At 44.0% G+C, this 17,403-nt stretch overlaps 1 protein-coding gene across 1 annotated transcript; it reads right to left on the bottom strand.

The window, feature by feature from the left end:
• Positions 1-9,702: 9,702 nt before the first annotated feature.
• Positions 9,703-11,002, bottom strand: Neurod1 (neuronal differentiation 1). Its single transcript, XM_090342522.1, has one exon. It carries the CDS (start codon positions 10,903-10,905, stop codon positions 9,718-9,720), a length of 1,188 nt encoding a protein of 395 aa, XP_090198648.1. The 5' UTR covers positions 10,906-11,002; the 3' UTR covers positions 9,703-9,717.
• Between the last annotated feature and the right edge of the window lie 6,401 nt (positions 11,003-17,403).

The raw sequence follows: 17,403 nt of genomic DNA, 5'->3' as shown, positions 1-17,403 counted from the left end.
ATACACACATTCATTTCCTGTGACTCAACATAGACCAGTGTCAGCACAGACACCAAGCAGAAGTGGCATGACTTTTTACAGTACTTGGGTTGACTTCATGTCACTTTCTCATGTCTTTCCCTTTTGGTCAATCAAAAGTTGACACCTGGGGCCAGGAGTCTGGCCTAGTGGTAGAGCGCTTGCCTAGCATGCACGAAGACCTGGGTTTAATTCCTCAGTACCATATACATAGAAAAAAGCCGGAAATGGTGCTGAGGCTCAAGTGGTAGAGCTCTACCCTTGAGAAAGTCCAAGGACAGTGCTCAGGCACTGAGCTCAAGCCCACGACTGGCAAAAAAAAAAAAGTTGACACCTGCTGCTTGAGTGGCTAAGAACAGGAGGATTACAGTTCAAGGCCAGACTGGATAGAAAAGTTTATGAAATGCATTCTTAATACACAGCTGGGTTCCATGGAACCTGCCTGACATTCCAAGCTATGTGGAAGGCTGAGATTGGGAGAATACTCTATGGCCACAGGAGGAAAACTGGATTCTGTGCATAATCCTGTGATCCCACCCACGATGAGAAGCTTAAAAGTTAGTAAACAACTGTTTGAGTGCAAACCTGAATGGGAAGCTAGATTCTATCCTAAAATTAACCAAGTGAAAAACATGGCTGTATTTGCTGCTTCATGACATGATACCAATCTGACAAGCACGTAGTCCTAAATGAAAACCCCAGTATCACAAAAAAAGAAAAGAAAGTTCCCTCCTGCTCACTGATGTGCTCTTCTTCATACTTAGCATTATGTAAAAGTGGCAGCCAATTTATTTGCTTATCTCTTATCATATTGATACTTTAATCATAGTAGTGACTCAGCTTGCTTATGTCTGACTCTATCTCTTGTCCATCAAACAATCTTTTTAATAAAACAGTGCTGTGTAATGGGATTAATGTGTTTTGAATACATTAATATTTAAAATTGAAGTCATACACTAATTTCTCATACTGTGGCTTATGCATAAGAATAAGAAGCCTTTTGTGTATTTTGTCTTTTCTAATGCGCTTTGGATGAGGTCATTTGGGGTCATGTCCACCTCTCAGTTATTTCTGGTACTCAGTGGGCACATTGTCAAAGTGTCAAGGGGGCTTCTTCCTTCTCATGCTGAGTGGACATTTTGTCAAAATGCTCCTGCTATTCTGGATCCTGCTGCCTAAAAGGTAGAGGACCATATGTCCCTGCAACAATTACAGAAAAAAATAGAACAAATCCTAGAATCCCACCAAGTCAGAATAGAAATTTTTGGTGTATGCCAGTTTTCTTTGTACTCCGATTCAGATTTTATTCAAAATGAATTGCTCAGCTATGTTCTAGAACACATCTCACCCAATGTGATCTCCAGCCTCTCAATGGGCAGTAAGAAGAAACAACAGGGGGAAAAGGGAAGCCTTCTCTTTCCTGTCCCTCAAGTGTTTTAGTGTCCCTGACTTTTAGCTACATTTTCATATTCATCAACTTGAAGTAAAATTTGAAATGTTTCCACCAAATAAGTAGCTTACAGCGTTTCACAGCAACTGCTGTCAAGGCTGCATTGCAGAATCTTAAATTAGGTGTAACTAGACACACAAACGAAACAGGCAGTTGAAATCAGAAACCTACGCTTGATTTCTACACTAGAGGTATATTTAGTGTCTGTTACAGTTGTGAAGAAAGACATTATTCAGAAGAGACAGCTCTTTCTCACTGTTGAAAATAACTTGATGCTCACAGGCTTCTCAGCCAGAGGCACAGAGAGTTTGTACAGAGAGTTTGTTTCCCCCTTATTTTATTATCTGAACCCATTTAAGTGTCTATTTCAACATTTTCTAAAACTGCCAGTGGATTTGAGGTAAGACTTTATTTTTCACATGAAAAATGTTATTGCTCTAGTGGTTCAATGTCAACATTCCTGAGTTAGTATATCCGATACGATGCCAATAAAAATACTGTGTCCTGGTGCCTCATGTCTATAATTTTAGCTGCGTAGGAGGAAGAAGTAATAGTGTTTCAATCCAAGGCTAATTCTGGCAAAAATGCAAGATGAGAGCACTTCTTAAGTGGTAGAGTGCCTGCCTAGAAAGCATAACCCTGACTTCAAGGGCTTTACAATTTGCTACTTTACTATCTCCACATGCCAAAGGACTCTCCTGTTGACTCCTGAATATGGCTGTGGCATTTTAGTCATAAAATCCTCTCTACAAAAATGGACAAGAAAGATTGGAGGATTGGCTCAGACAATAATTGACTATCATATACAGAGTATGAGTTTTACTCTTGGGTTGGGGGGAACGAATGCCCAAGAAAAAGAATGGAAAAGAAAAAGAAAAATCTTCTCTCTTTCCTGCAGTTGGTTTTTGAGCATTTCTCTTGGGCATTTCTCAAGAAATGCTTTTCAAATTCGGAAGAATATGTGTTTCAAAATCTAGTCCAGCAGGGCCGAAAGTTTGGCCTAGTGGTAGAATGCTTGCCTAGCATGCACAAAGACCTGGGTTCAATTCCTTGGTACTACATACATAGAAAAAAGCCAGAAATGGTGCTGAGGCTCAAGTGATAGAGCTCTAGCCTTGAGAAAGTCCAAGGACAGTGCTCAGGCCCTGAGCTCAAGTCCAGGAGTGGCAAAAATAATCTAGTCCAGCAGACTTGTTTTCATGTCCTATTGATAGAACTGGTCACTATGTCTGCACTCTAGTATTACCTGACAAGGTTTGGGAAGGTGACTGCCAGGAAGTCTTCTCTTTCTTCTTAGAAGGAAGTATGGCTGAAGAAAGTATGTGCAAAGCCCTGGGTTTGATTCCTTGGCACCACATACTCAGAAAAAGCCAGAAGTGTTCTTTCAAGTGGAAGAGCATTATCCTTAAGCAAAAGTGCTCAAGTACAGTGCCTAGGCTGCCCTGAAACTGGCAAAAAAATGTTCCAAGAAAGTAGAGGTTATATGCCTCTTTATGCTTAAACCTGGATCCTGCCAAGATCGTGTTATCGGTCAGTGCAAGTCAGAAAGGAAATGAGAATGAAAGCCTACCATTTGGCAGGAGGTGTAGCAACCACATTACAGAGGGAAATGTACATGAAAGGGGGAGGCAGAAGGAATTATTGACAGATGTCTTTGTAGAAGGTTTCAGTCATCAGTGGCTAACATATCTCTCACATATGCAAAAAAAACGCATCCTCTTTCAATATTCTCTAAGTCTCAACCAACTGTGGTACTAAAATACAGTGATCTTAGTGTGGCACTTTGGATGTGCCCTCTTAACCTATTGAATGAAAATACAAGTTATCTTCCATGCCTAGACTGTAAACAATGAGAGATAGAGATAAAATATCCAGGTTAATGTTGCCACAAGGAGAGAGAGAACGGGTGGGGGGTGGGGAGAGAGAGAGAATGGAAAGCACATCACAGTAACTGGCCCATGACAGCTCTGAAATTCAAGAAGGCATACTATATAAAAGCTATCGCACAAATCTCTTCAAGATTTCCTTTGTCTATCTTGAGTCCAGGTTAGTTTACTCTACACATTCCTAAAAGTCTAAGAAGCACATTTGTCTAGCTATATCTTCTATACATATCTTTGATTGGGACTTGACCTGAGGACATGTTTAGCTAGAAGCACTCTAATTTTAGTATTTGTTTTAAAGGCATATATTATTTTTAGAATATTTTTCCAGCAGGAATTTATCCTGGTTTGGCATGCTTTCACTTTAATTTTCTTAATTGTATCTGGAAAAGTATGATTCCCAATAAGTCATATTCTTTGGTTCTGGACAGTGGTGACTTTTTAGGGAGACAAATGGTAGGGGGAGGGATGAAATTAAACACAGTAGAGCAAAATGCTTCTATTCCCTGGCAATCTATATTTCTTTTTTTTTGCCAGTCCTGGGCTTGAGCTCAGGGCCTGAGCACTGTCCTTGGGATTTCTCAAGGCTAGAACTCTACCACTTGAGCCATAGCATCATTTCTTTCTCTATGTATGTGGTACCAAGGAACTGAACCTGGGTCTTCATGCATGTTAGGCATAGTACTCTACTACTAGGCCAAACTCCCTGCCCCCTGGCAATATATTTTATGGAAGTTAAATATACTAGCAGTTAATAAGGTGAATTATCCCTTCTTAGAAGTTTTAATAGGTTTAACAGTTTGGAGATAAGGAAACATTAAAATAATCACTATCTAAAAATCTCTTAATATCCTAAAATATACCACAAACCCTCCACAAATTTTACTATATTAACTAAGAACGTTTTAATGAAGAAATATAAAATAAGTATCACCACTGAGATTGTTATAATCTATATGCACTTGTTACCATTGTTGTTTTCTTGTTGCATATTATGTCATTGGCTAGGATAAATATGATTTAGTTGTCTGTTAATAATAACTGATGTTCTCCTCATCATCTCTTTTCTTGGATGTGGGTATTTATTAACTGTGTACTCAAAGTCTGCCACATATTATAACTTTATAACTCCCTGCTATGAGAAGATACACATTTTGGTTTATAGTGACAACAGTTGTAAGATATTAACAGTTCTCTTAAGCAATAGAAAACCCCTTCACTGAAAACAGTGTAACTCTGACACCAAGAAAGAAATAGTATTCATGTGCCAAGTTTATACATTGAGTGTTTTGAAGCAGACCTTTCAATGTTCTCATATAGTCCCAAATATAGAACAAGAACAAGTGCTGACAGGCTACCTCTTCCAGTTTTCTGGTGGTTCATTGGAGATAAGTCTCACAGACTTTGGTGCCTGAGCTGCCTTTGAACCATGATCCTCAGATCTCAGCCTTCTGAGTAGCTAGGATTCCAGGCGTGAGCCACCAGTGCCTGGCACAGGCATTCTTCATTTAATGATACCCCATGTTCCTGGATGACAAACACACAGTACTGACCTTGTGTGTGAAGCCATCTTTCTGACGAACTGAGCAACCAGACATGCAAGTCTAAAGCAAGGTTAGCTTTTAATGTTGTGAACAGTAAAGCAAATTGCCAAGTTGAGTCATATAAACTAGACTGTACTTTTCTTCATCACTCAAGGACATTTCATAGTCAGATCCATCTCTCTGGATTGCTCTGAACTTGGAGACCTATAGAAATGGTGTTATCACTATTATTTTTATCTCTAAATTATTTGTATGAAATATCTAGAGGGCCAACACCACATTTAATGCATCTGGAGATTTAGTCTAGCATTAACATAGTCTTACCATGTGCTGTTTAAGGCATCTTAAAATTAGCAGTGTAACCACAAGTCCCCAGAGGCAGTGCTCTTATCCTTGCCACTAGTTTGGCTACACAGTTAATTCCATCAGAGCCATGGAACCAAATGTTAGTGTATATGAAGAAAATCCATGAGTCAATTGCCAATCCAAAATTCTTCCTGACATAGGGAAGGCAGACAATCTCAACTTCTGAGTGCATACAGTGCAGGTTTCTAGTTGAATGGATCTTGACAATAGTGTCCTCTAAAACATAATGTCTGGCTAGGAGCCAATGATTATGCCACCATACAAATCAAAGAGCATCTGACGCCAGAATGCCTCTTTGCCATGATAACAACGAGAGTTCTCAGTCCTGGTGTTTCACAAGATGTTCCATTGGCTCTTTTATTTATTTATTTCATCAGACTCTGGAATTAAATATTTTATTTAGATGGTTTTCAGGAAATGTGGCACTGGGTAGAAGGAAAAGGGAAAAAAAGGAGATTTTAGTATAATTTAAGAACAGCTCTGCTATTTTTATATTTTCTATGAAGATAAAATATCTATGTTTTGAGACCTGGTTTTATTAATTAGTAGATGTTTTCCACTTTAAATTTCTTGTATAATTATAATGCTAAGACAGCTTGGTTCAAACTGTTAGCTAATGAGCCATATATCACTTTAGTAATTGCTAGCTTCTATCAGAAAATTCATTAGTTTTGTAGGAATATATACCAACTTTCAAACATTACAAGCAGGAATTATTAAAGAGAAATAAATTTTAACAATGAAAATTTATTTCAAATGTTATTTTAACATAATTTATTATAATCTTTAAAGTACATGATATTCTGAAGGCATTATAATCCTCCATTTAAATTTGCATTTATTTATCTTTTTAAGTATTGAAAGTGTATAGAACATGCTGCATAATTGGGATTGAATATGCAAATGAAATCTGTTATAACAGCATTCCTATTCAATGGGAACTATATACCAGTTAAAATTTCACTTCCAACTATGAAACTATCTGTTGACTTTTAAAAACAGCTCCCAGAAGTAATTCTTCAGAAGAATCTTACATTAAATAAGCAGAACCAAGTATCCTATATGATAGAAATAGACATTGCTCAAGATACACAAAACCCAAATATTATAACAAAACATTAAATTTTTTCACAATAAATCCAAAGTTACATCCTAGTTTTGGTTTCATACTCTGTGGAACATTTTCCTGTTAGCTAGATAAAAGCACTAGCCAGTTGTAAAAACTGAGGAACAATTTCTAAAAGAAAGGAAGATCATTTGATCATTTCTTGTGATTTGAAAATGCCTTCCAAGTATTCATTAAACATTTAAGTGAGTAAATTTGTAGAATATGTTTCTGACATTGGCACTGGTTCTGTGGCATTTCTCTGATCAGATGGAAGGGCTCTGTGTTATGCAGAGTGCATGCAGTTCATTCATGCATAAACAATATCATTTTCATAAATTAAAACCTCCCCTGCAGAAGGAACATCTGTGCCTGTCTTTGAATAAAAGATGGTGGCATGTGAGTTACTCCCTGACTGACTGAAAGAATCCCTACGCTTTAGAATAAAATTGTAGAGCAAAATGAAACAAAATATCCAAACCTAACTTCACTGTTCATTTCTGTCTTTCCCCAAAAAACCACAAAAAGTCCATGCTTTCAATTTTTCTTCTTGCTGTTTTAAAAGCTGGGATTCTTGAGATATCATTTATTCCTTATTTCGTCTGCTCACTATATCAACAGTTTTTATTTTGCATGAAGTCATCTAATTTTAATTACAGGGGAAACTGAGCAGCTTAATAAATCAGATCAGAGCTGAATGTCCACTTCCTGGTCCCCTATTCTGGAACGCTGGCAGTGTTAAAATATCAGTATCATGCCTCTTATATCAGAACAGTGAGAACAATAACAGAAGCAACAGCTTGATTCTAAAATATCAACTCTGATTCATTTGGAAGAAGATTGCTGCATTTTGGGGTAAAGTTGAGACTAATGTAAATGTATTTTGCCATATGATGAAGACTGATGGAAAACATGTTAAAATGATATAGTTTAAATTGAACTCAAACATTTTTTAACATTGAAATATTCCTTACTGCTACTGTCACAGCTTGATGCAACCTCATTGGCAACGTTATTAGTGTGGCTAATTGTTCCTGTCCATTAGATTACTCACATTTTTCTGGAGCAGCTTGCTAAATGAGGTCAGCTTTCTGGAACCCTTAAATCACCAATGAGAAAAAGATTAAAGAACATGCTTGAGAAGGGAGGTAGCTATCCAATGTGGCACCCGAATCAGAGGAGGAACAATGGAGTTACTAATGACAGTAATCAGAGCCTCACAGTAGAGCCAGGGTACAAATGCCAAAATGTTATTCCCTAGGAATCAAGACTCCCAGTCATTCACAGGAAGGGAAATGACAAACTTCTTTGAGTGGACTTAGCATTAAACTAATTTTTTCAACTCCTTCCCTGCTCCCTGAGTTGTTTCAAACAAAAGGAGAATTGGAAACAACTATACTTCCTTAAAACATTGCATAAATACTATTGATAAATACAAATAATTCCTTTACATTTTTCCTGGAAAAAATATTAAAGTCATCCCAAGATATTTATAGAACAACTTGAAAATGCTACTTTTGGAATCTTTCAGTTAAGTCATTTCCCCCTGGTATTTTCTAAAGGTGTGTAAAGTTCACTTTGGAAACAGAGGTGTTTTGGAAGAGAGGCCTGTTCAAGCTCAGGAAAATGTACAGGTAATGGAAATGAACAGCAACATTTTTATATGTTCAAAACATGTTGATAATCCAAACTGGCATGCTTGTTTATGTCTTGCTTGTTAATGATAAACTAATTCTACCTTGTCAAAATAAAATGGAAGAAAACCTTTAATGTAATCATCCAAAAATAGTGTAAATAAAAAACAAAGAAAACTAAGATGAAGTCATATAAAACCCCAAAATGCATTTGTTGTACTTATTCTGAAGCCCATACTTCACTAATTAAACATTAGTTAGTTCTTTTATCTAGAAAGAATTAGTGTAAAGAAAGGAATTATGCAAAATATGCCAAAGTAAATTTGTTACTTTATTCTAGGAATACTATCCTGTACATTTTAACCTCGTTAATAAAGCAGCTACTTCCCTGAAGAATAAACATGGCCTTTAAAAACCACTTGAGGAAGGAATAAACAATTGCTATGATTTTCAAAACTATTTTATTGCAACTGGATGAGTGTTTTCTAAATTGTGTATTACACCATAATATACAGGATTACAAACAAGATTACAGTAAAGAATCAATTCCAGTGGTACCAGCATCACATCTCAAACAGCACATATTCTGGACTGCATTTTTACATGCAAGAGCTACTGTTCTAATTATGAATTAAATGGTTTGCATTTTATATAAGCTACTGCACTAATTGACTACAATAGGTATAAATCCCAACATTAACAACCTGAAAAGATTTAGGCTCAGATTTATTACATGTCTATATGACAAACCACCATTTGTGTGACTATATATAAAGTCATGCATTTATATATTCTGGAAACATCAATTGCTTCTGATGCATGGTAAAATCATGGGATGCAAAGGAGTAAAACACTAAAAGAAACAGTGCAAATTGTATGTGATAGTCAAGCAGCTTTTGATTTAAAGAAGTATATGTGGCATTCACTTATAATATGGTATATACAGCTTGTGCAAGGAATGAATTGAATTGATATGTGTCGATAAGGAATGCAACTTTTTTCCATCCTCTTGACCTTATGAATCTGGTTTATATTTTCAGGCGAGGGAAAGACTTTAAAGTGAAATGAATTGCTCAAATTGTGCAATTACTTTTGTTTTTTACAATTAGAGAAGAAAGAAGTGCTAAGGCAACGCAATAACTTTCTAAGCACTTTTCTGCTGGTTTAAATTAGTTAAATTATTTTGTATAAATTAGATATAATTCTACTTTTCTGATATGTATAAAAATTGATGAAGCTGCATGGTTTTAAAATAGGAAATCCACATTATAAAAAGTCATTAAAAATTCTGTACAAAATCACAACAAAATAATTCAGCATGGGAAAGATAACAAGTAGTAAAATGCTGGTTGAAAAATATATATTTATATATATTTTAATTGGCCCGTGACTAGTTTAAAAATTGCATAGATCCTAATTATTGCTTGAGATTTTTGTTATCCCGATCAGATAATGAATATGATCTGAATAGAGCCACACCAAATTCGTGGTGCGCTTTTTTTATTAAACTTTACTGTATTCTTTTTTTTTTTTCTAAAATAGAAGAGCTATAGAAAATAATACATAAGGTGAACAGGAACCTCGATCCCCTGTTTCTCCCCAAAGGCAGTAGCGACAATAAATACATATATCACTTGAAGCTTCGCAGCAGGTAGTGGGAAAGGGCTGCCTTCTGTAAACACGAGGGCACTGTGCTCACAGTGACGCTGACGCGCTTCTAGTCGTGGAACAGGGCGTTGAGCGGGGCACTCATGACTCGCTCATGGTGTGCATGGCTATCGAAAGACAGAATGCTGTCTATGGGGACCTCACAGCGAGGGGCAGCCGCGCCGGAGAAGATGGAGCCGTGGCTCGGGCCCCCTGCCAGCGTCGCTGCGGGATAGTGCATGGTAAAGGCATAATTCTTTTCGAAGTCGGCGGGCGGTTCGTGTTTGAAAGAGAAGTTGCCGTTGATGCTGAGCGGGGGGCTGAGGGGTCCGTCGAAGGAAGGGCTGGTGCAGTCAGTCAGGGGGCTTTCGAAGAAGGGTTCCAGCGAGGCGCTGTAGGCGTGCGGCGGCGGCTTCACGTGGAAGACGTGGGAGCTGTCCATGGTACCGTAGGGCGGGCTGGGCAGCCCTGGAGACTGATAGGAGTAGGCGTGCACGGGGAAGGGAGCGCTGGCCGTGGGCAGGTGCGAGGGCACGTCTTGGTTCTGCTCGGGCAGAAAAGTCCGAGGGTTGAGCTGCAGGCAGCCCGCCACCAGGTTCGTGGTGGGCTGAGACAGGCCCTTGCAGAGCGTCTGCACGAAGGAGACCAGGTCGGGGCTCTTTCCCGAGCGCAGGATCTCCGACAGAGCCCAGATGTAGTTCTTGGCCAAGCGCAGCGTCTCGATTTTAGACAGCTTCTGCGTCTTGGAGTAACAGGGCACCACCTTGCGCAGGTTGTCCAGGGCCGCGTTCAGCCCGTGCATGCGGTTCCGCTCTCGGGCATTGGCCTTCATGCGCCTCAGTTTAAAACGCTCCAGACGAGCCTTGGTCATCTTCTTCTTCTTGGGGCCTCTCCTCTTGGGTTTCTGATCCTCCTCCTCCTCCTCCTCTTCCTCCTCCTCCTCCAGGTCCTCGTCTTCCTCGTCCTCTTCCCCTCCGTTCCTTAGGGAGTCCTCCTCGGCATGCATGGCTTCCAGCTCATCCTCCTTCTTGTCGGCTTCGTGCTCCTCGTCCTGAGAACTCAGACACTCATCTGTCCAGCTTGGAGGACCTTGGGGCTCAGGCTCACCCATCAGCCCGCTCTCGCTGTACGACTTAGTCATATTTCCGTTTCCTACATTCAACAGGGAGAGAGCCAAGCAGAAAAGAGGGAAAGCACTATATTCAAAAGCTAGAGAAGCCGTCCCATACCGGTCCCGAATCCCGTGAAGTGCATGCATTGAAAAACGGCTGTCTCTGCGGAAAAGTTAAACGTCGTGTTTTCTGCACGACCAGGGCCTCCCTGGTACAGACGCTAGGGTCGACGAGTCTGGGGCTGGCAGTGGCTATGCATGGGTGTGTGTGTGTGTGTGTGTGTGTGTGTGTGTGTGTGTGTGTGTGTGTGTGTGCGCGCATGTGTGTGTGAGTAGCACTTTCTCAAATGTGCTTGTTTCCAGGAGCTTTCCCCTCAGGAGAACGTGTGGACATAAATGTGCATTCCACCGACTTCATGTATAGAGCTGCCTGTGTACAAAGTAACTCAATTCCACACACACAGAAATGATGACTTTGAAAACTGCGCGTCCTAGTTCCATCTCTATCCCAGCTTTTGGATACTTAGCGGTTTAAGTTGGAGAGCCTTTACGTAATTTAGTAACACTGGCAGTGATTTGTAAGAGGATTAGGTGAGGAAAGAGATTGAAGAGCAAATGCACAGAGGGAGAAAGTACTTTCTATCAAATGATTTCCCCCTCCACGAACCATTTGGCAACAACAGTGGGCAAAAGTCTTCGCCCCCCCCCACGCCTTTCTTTTCTCTCTTCTCATCCCTCAGCCTCCACTAAATTTCCACCTTGTACAAAAGCTCTGGCTCCGAGGCGAGAACTGGGGCGCGGCGCAGGGCGCGCTCCACGCGCCGGGGATCAGGTGCGGCTGGCTAGTCTCTAATAAACAGCCCATTGAAAGGGACGAGCGCTCTTTATTGGGGCTTTTCAAAGTTCGCCTCAAACCTCCCTTTAAAAGATTGAGTAATTATAGTGGTCAGTGATTGGCAATGGCGAAGTTGCCTCTTCTAATCAAGAATATAAAAAGCCGTTCGTAAAATAACTGAATCTCTGGCTCCCGTCGTGGCCGCTGGGGACTTGGCAGCCTCTGAAGGGGTAACAGGTAGCAGTACCGGGCTACTAACCGCTGTCTTTGCTCTCGTCCCCCCACCCCGCGTTCAGCTAGACTGCCTCCCAAACAGGCTGGGTTTCCAGGTTGTGTGAACTCAGGAGGCCCACGTCGTTCTCATTCACCGAAGACATGGACTGAGGGTCTCATCGTGCATTAACTATACTTACATTTTAAAAGACACACGCGCACACACACACACACGCGCGCGCACACACACGCACACACACACACGCACACACAACGTTTTGGCACAGTTACTTCGACCATCCTGCCACACTGAAGTAGTGAGAAAGTGAAGAGGTCCTTTGCTTTCAGGACGTTAACCACAAGCAAACGATCACTGGTTTCTGTTGTTTGTTTGGTTGGTTTTCTTTTTTAACCCCCAAAGTTCCTATACTTTTAAAGAAACAAAATTTAATTAGAAAGCCTGCCGGAGACACTTGAGTGCCCGGATCCCTTCTGCCTGACTGTTGGAGAACAATCACGAGGAGCGTCACCGCTCTCCACACAACACCGAAGGTGCGCACGCAGACTGTCGGTACAGCAGAGCCTCGGTGTATTGTGTTTATTCTGAGCAAAAGCAAAAGGAGAAAGGACGGTAGTTACCTGTCGCTGGACGATCCCGAGCAGTGGTGGTCTCATAACCCCGGGGCCTCCAGATGCCTGCCTTCTCGGGTCCGGGAGGCGCGGGCGCTCAGGTTATATAGCCGAGTCCGCGGTGCGGGGCGCGGGCGGGGCGGCCACCGAGCTGCCCGCCGCTCTCCGCGCCCACCCCGCGCGCACGCGTCCCGGCGCCGCGCCGCCCGCCTCCGCCCCGCCTCCCCCTCGGCCCGCTGTCCTCCCGCCCTCCCCGATAGCCGCTCCCCCGGCCCCCTCCCCACCACCCCTACCCCGCCCCGGCACCCACCCCTTCTCCTTCCTCCCCGGCCTGCGCCATATGGTATTCCCGGTCCAGCCAAGAGCCGGGAACCACGTGACCCGCCTATTTGTATGCCGCCGAGCGCTCCGTTCCGGCCCCTTTGTGGCCAGAAGAAAGTGGCCCATCTGTCGCCAGTTAGAGACTCTGCGGACCTGTTTTTACCCGCAGGAGAGATTAACCCTTTCTGATGGCAGAAGGGAGAGGGCACGCAGAAGGGAGGGACTCGGGGGGGGGGGGGGAAGCGGGACAGCTAAAGGTCCGCTTTAGAGCGAGGAATCTGCGTTCTGCGGGGGGTGGGGGGCTGGAGGTGGGGAGGCGGGGAGGGCGGAGGTAGAAGTGAAAGACCCCAGGTCGGGAAACTGAGGCTGCAGTGTAGTCTTTGCCTTGGCAGTGGTCTCGAGTGCAGAGTGTGATTCTGCTCTCCTCTATTAAGAGGCTTCTGTCCTTAGCGGAGGGCTTGCTCTCGGGGCTAAAAGACTTGATGATTTCTAATCTCTATACATCCCTTAAAAAAGGGCTCCAGTTTTGAGATAGTTCTCTGGTCTCCTAAACTAGATGACTCTCTTCCAGGCTCCCCAGTACAGAACTTTTGTAGCTACTACTCTACCAGAACCATGCCTGAGACCTTGTTTTATGCTCTCAAAGGCTCACCTATTACTCTCTCTGTAGACTTTACATGGTCCACACCTCTAGCCCTAAGACTTGTCTCCAAAGCTGCTTCATGCTGGAAAGTCCTTGCTCTAGAGGCCTTCGGTCTATTCAGATACACCCAGCCGTTTCAAGGAAAATTCTGGTTCCTGGACTAACTCCCCCACCTCCATCAACCTTGGCTTTCCAGCCCAGACTTCTAACCTTGGTGGTGGACCCTAGATCACAGAGGACCTACAGGCTTGGTTCCCCAATCTTGCCTCTCTGAGTTGTGAAAGGTCTATTTCCACAGGCACAATTGTTTTTGGAGTGATCCTTTTTGGGGGCCTCCAAGTCTCTGAATTGAAGCAACCTCCACCTTTTGGGTAAAGCACGTATCATTGAGCTTCCTAATTCAGAAATCGTCATATTTATTTCTAGAGATTCTTATTTGCTTTTTCCCCAACAAGGCATATTCCAGAAAGATACTTTTTTCCGAGAGAGAGAGAGAGAGAGAGAGAGAGAGAGAGAGAGAGAGAGAGAGAATGCTGAGTTGAGTTAGTTGTCCTCTTCGCTGTCCACTTTATCCCTCAGCTTCTCTTCTATTTTTCTTACCCCTACACTCCCAAAGTTTAAGCTTTCTCAATTAACGTAGCCTGCTTGAATTGCTTGTTTAAAGGCAATTGCCCTAAATCTCCCTAGAGTTTGCAAACAGTGCCAGGGTTGAGCGGCTGGCGTGGAGGTACATCTGGGAGTAGGTAAGGGTGGTGGAAGGGGGTTCTAATGAGATCTGAAGCGCCTGGAGTGCAGTCCCCCAGGTCCAGGACAAACGCGAAAGGAAAATAAAAGCACCGTGAGATCCGCTCCCTGGGGAGAAGCATGGAGTGCGAATCCTTGAAGTTTGGTGCAGAACTGAGTGGAGTTCTTGCTTCTCGGTGGTCTATCCGCTGACAAAGAACCCAGAGGAGGAAAGCAGAATTCACCAAGGAGCAGGCTCTTAGGATTTATTCCAGTACTGTCTGACCAGTGCTGAGTTTAAACTCTTGAGATGTGAGAGTACAGGGGAAGGCCTGGAGACACCTGAAACAGGGCCCAAAGAAGTGATGCCATGTTTCCTGTAGCTGTCCCTGTGGGGACAGTAACTGCTATCCTGGCTCTCAGTTTCCCCATTTTGAGGGCGGAGAAGGTCAGGTCCCTCAGGTACTCCCGTGGATCAGGGATTTGTACAAAGGAAAAGCCATGCCTGGACGCTGCAGAGACCTGTCTGAGGTTTGGTCTCCCAGAGAAGATTCCCGAGTTTCCAGGTACTCAAGCTCGGACTAGGACCTGCCGGGCTCAGACAAGGCAGACCCGCGCCTCGGCCCTGAGCAAGGGCCCGCGGAGACTTCGCTTTGGCTGGTTTTGTTTTGTTCTGTTTTTCCCTTTTGTGTTTAGGAAGGATTTAAAAAACGTGGGAGAAAACATAGAGCTGGAAACTTGGAACTTGGGGAGAACCTAGCTGAACCCCGTTGCGGGGCTCTGCGCTAAAGAGCCGTCCTCGGCACCCCCGCCCCCACCCCGCTCCGCCTGCTTTTCTTCTCTTTGGACTTTGGACGGTTGCACACTCCCTCTCCTCCCCCGCTCCCCAAGGCTCAACTTCTCCCCCTCTCCCCCTCCCAGCTGCCCGTTAGCGGCACTCCCCTAACGCCGGGTCCCCACTGGGCGCCGTAGGCTGCCGAGCGGCACGCGAACCGCACGCGCAGGCAACAAAAGCCGCTTTCATGACTCACTGCCCTCGAGCAATGCCCTAAATCTGCCGCCCCCAGGGGTCCCCGCTCCGAGCTAGCGCGGGGCGCCGGGCGGCGTCCCCGGCCGTTACAGCGGCAGCCGGGGCGCTTGTTGGACGCAGGAGGGCGGGTATGGACACCGGGGGCGCGTGGCCTGGGGTGGGCAGTGGGGAGCATGGCCCGGGAGGAAGAGGGGCGAATGGCTGGGACGTGGGAGGTGGAGTGGGGGGTGGGAAGCGTGTGGCTGGCGGGTAGGGATCGGGGAAGGAGTGCTTGCTTTGCCAGAGCTAAGATAAAGAATGGGGACCCGGCCGGCGTCCCAGGAGGTGACCTGTTTCTCCGAGTAACAGATGCTTGCTCTTGCGAATGAAGGTCTGCAGTCGGTGAAAGGACCTAATATGTCCAGGGCGTCCCCTGATCTCGGGCAGTGCGCGCGTCGGCGCCGGGCCACGCTGGAATAGGGGTGCACTGGCCTGGGCGCGATCGGAAGGCAGAAGGCGCAACGTGCCGGGGCCTGAGGCTCCTTAGTAGGGAGCCCAAGGAAGACCCTGAAGGTTGGAACTGGACCTCCCGCACCGCGGGCGCGGGCTTTGCGCCGGTCCTCCAGGGAGGCCCAGGACCTTCGGGTCCCGCACAGAAGCTGGAGCTGCCTTGGCTCGACAGGCGACAGGGGAGAGCCAGGAGCAAGAGAGACGCTATTAAAATGCCTCGCTATCGCCCCGAGCGCAAAACCCGTCCTCTCCAAATCTCCTGGGCTTGCGGCATAATCTTAATTAAGATAATTGATTCATATTGCACCTGCGAGAACGAAAAAAAATTGATTCCAACCCCCCAACTCCACAAATTGCTTAGAGCTATTGGATGAAGCAAGACGCGGCTGTGGCTGTGATTTGGGGAGTGATTTAGTGCCCAGCCTCCAAAGCTAGCCAGCCTGGGCTCTTTTATTTATTATTTACGCCTCTGGGTTCCTCTGGGACCTCAGTGTTGGGGCCCTTTTCGCGCCCAGAGGCCTGGAAGAGGCTGCTGAGCTCCCTCTTTCAGAATCGAGGGGGTTTCCTCAAGCTACTCCTCACGCAGAACTAACAACATAAAAATAAACGCAGAAGGAGTCTTTTGGCAGAACCAGGCACAATTGTCCAAGGCCTCCTCTGTTAGAAAGAGTGTGTCTGCACCTGTGTATCGGTGGAGAGTTGTAAGTGAGTGTTCCAGTCTGTGAATGCAACATTGTAGGCAGGATTATGTGTGAACGTGGGTAATCGCGTGCGTATGAACATATGTGGCAGTGTATGCAAACACTTGAGTGTATGCCTGTGTGCGTCCATGACTGTGCATGTAGGTTGTGGTAGAGTGCATGAGTCTGTTTCAAGGGCTGCTTTGATAAACAGAGGGTATGCATAGGTTTATTGGGAAGTAAAAGGTGCGACCCACAAATATTGGTGTTTGCCAGCATTGGCCAGAGCAAAATTAAATTCCAAGAGAAACAGAAATGAATAAAATAAAACCAAGCAAACAAAAGTCCTCAGTAGCTGAACCTAGTTTTGACCATGGAGAGTTGAGGTGCATCAACTCTCTGGCATCCCTTAACAATGGCTGCCACTAAGGGTTGGGAGAAGAGGCTTGAAAAATTTTCTAAAAGCTAAGAAAAGTGTGGTCCAATCGCCATGAGACTTTCCAGCCACAGTTTGTAGAAGAAATGGCTTTCTGAAGTATCAGCACCCTGGACAATTCCCATTTCCTTGATCCTGAAATTTGTCCTGTTAAGATCTAGGTAAAATTCTCCTTGAGCAGCCTTTGCCTTATTCTTGTGGTCTTTCCCTTACTAATTTGAATCACCATGCTTGTACAGCTAGTCAGAGATTCCTATAAGACTGCTTCTAAGTATCCCCTTTTTCAGAATAAGTCCCATAATTTGAACTGATGAGTCTGAAAGACAGAAATTAGAAATTAAATAATTTTAAGAAGGTAGTTAAATTATTCTAACGTTTTCACTTTTATGACAATGAAAACATTTGCTTGTTAGAGATAATGACACATCTCTAAAAATTGCTTTGATTTTGCATTCATGAGTTTCACATTTTGGGTTTTTTTCTTTGCTTGGTCATGGGACTTGGACTCTGGACCTAGGCACCATCCCTGAGCTCTTCAGCTCAAGGCTACCATTCTACCCCTTGAGCCACAGCAGTACTTCTGGTTTTCTAGTGGTTTTGAACCTTGATCCTTAGATCTCAGCCTCCTGAGTAGTTAGAATTACA

The sequence above is a fragment of the Megascapheus bottae genome, chromosome 12 (genome assembly GCF_031878675.1).
Source record: "Megascapheus bottae isolate mThoBot1 chromosome 12, mThoBot2.hap1, whole genome shotgun sequence".
Classification (NCBI taxonomy): domain Eukaryota; kingdom Metazoa; phylum Chordata; class Mammalia; order Rodentia; family Geomyidae; genus Megascapheus; species Megascapheus bottae.
The sequence above is the reverse complement of the archived record's forward strand: the minus strand, read 5'-3'. Positions and strand labels throughout refer to the sequence as shown.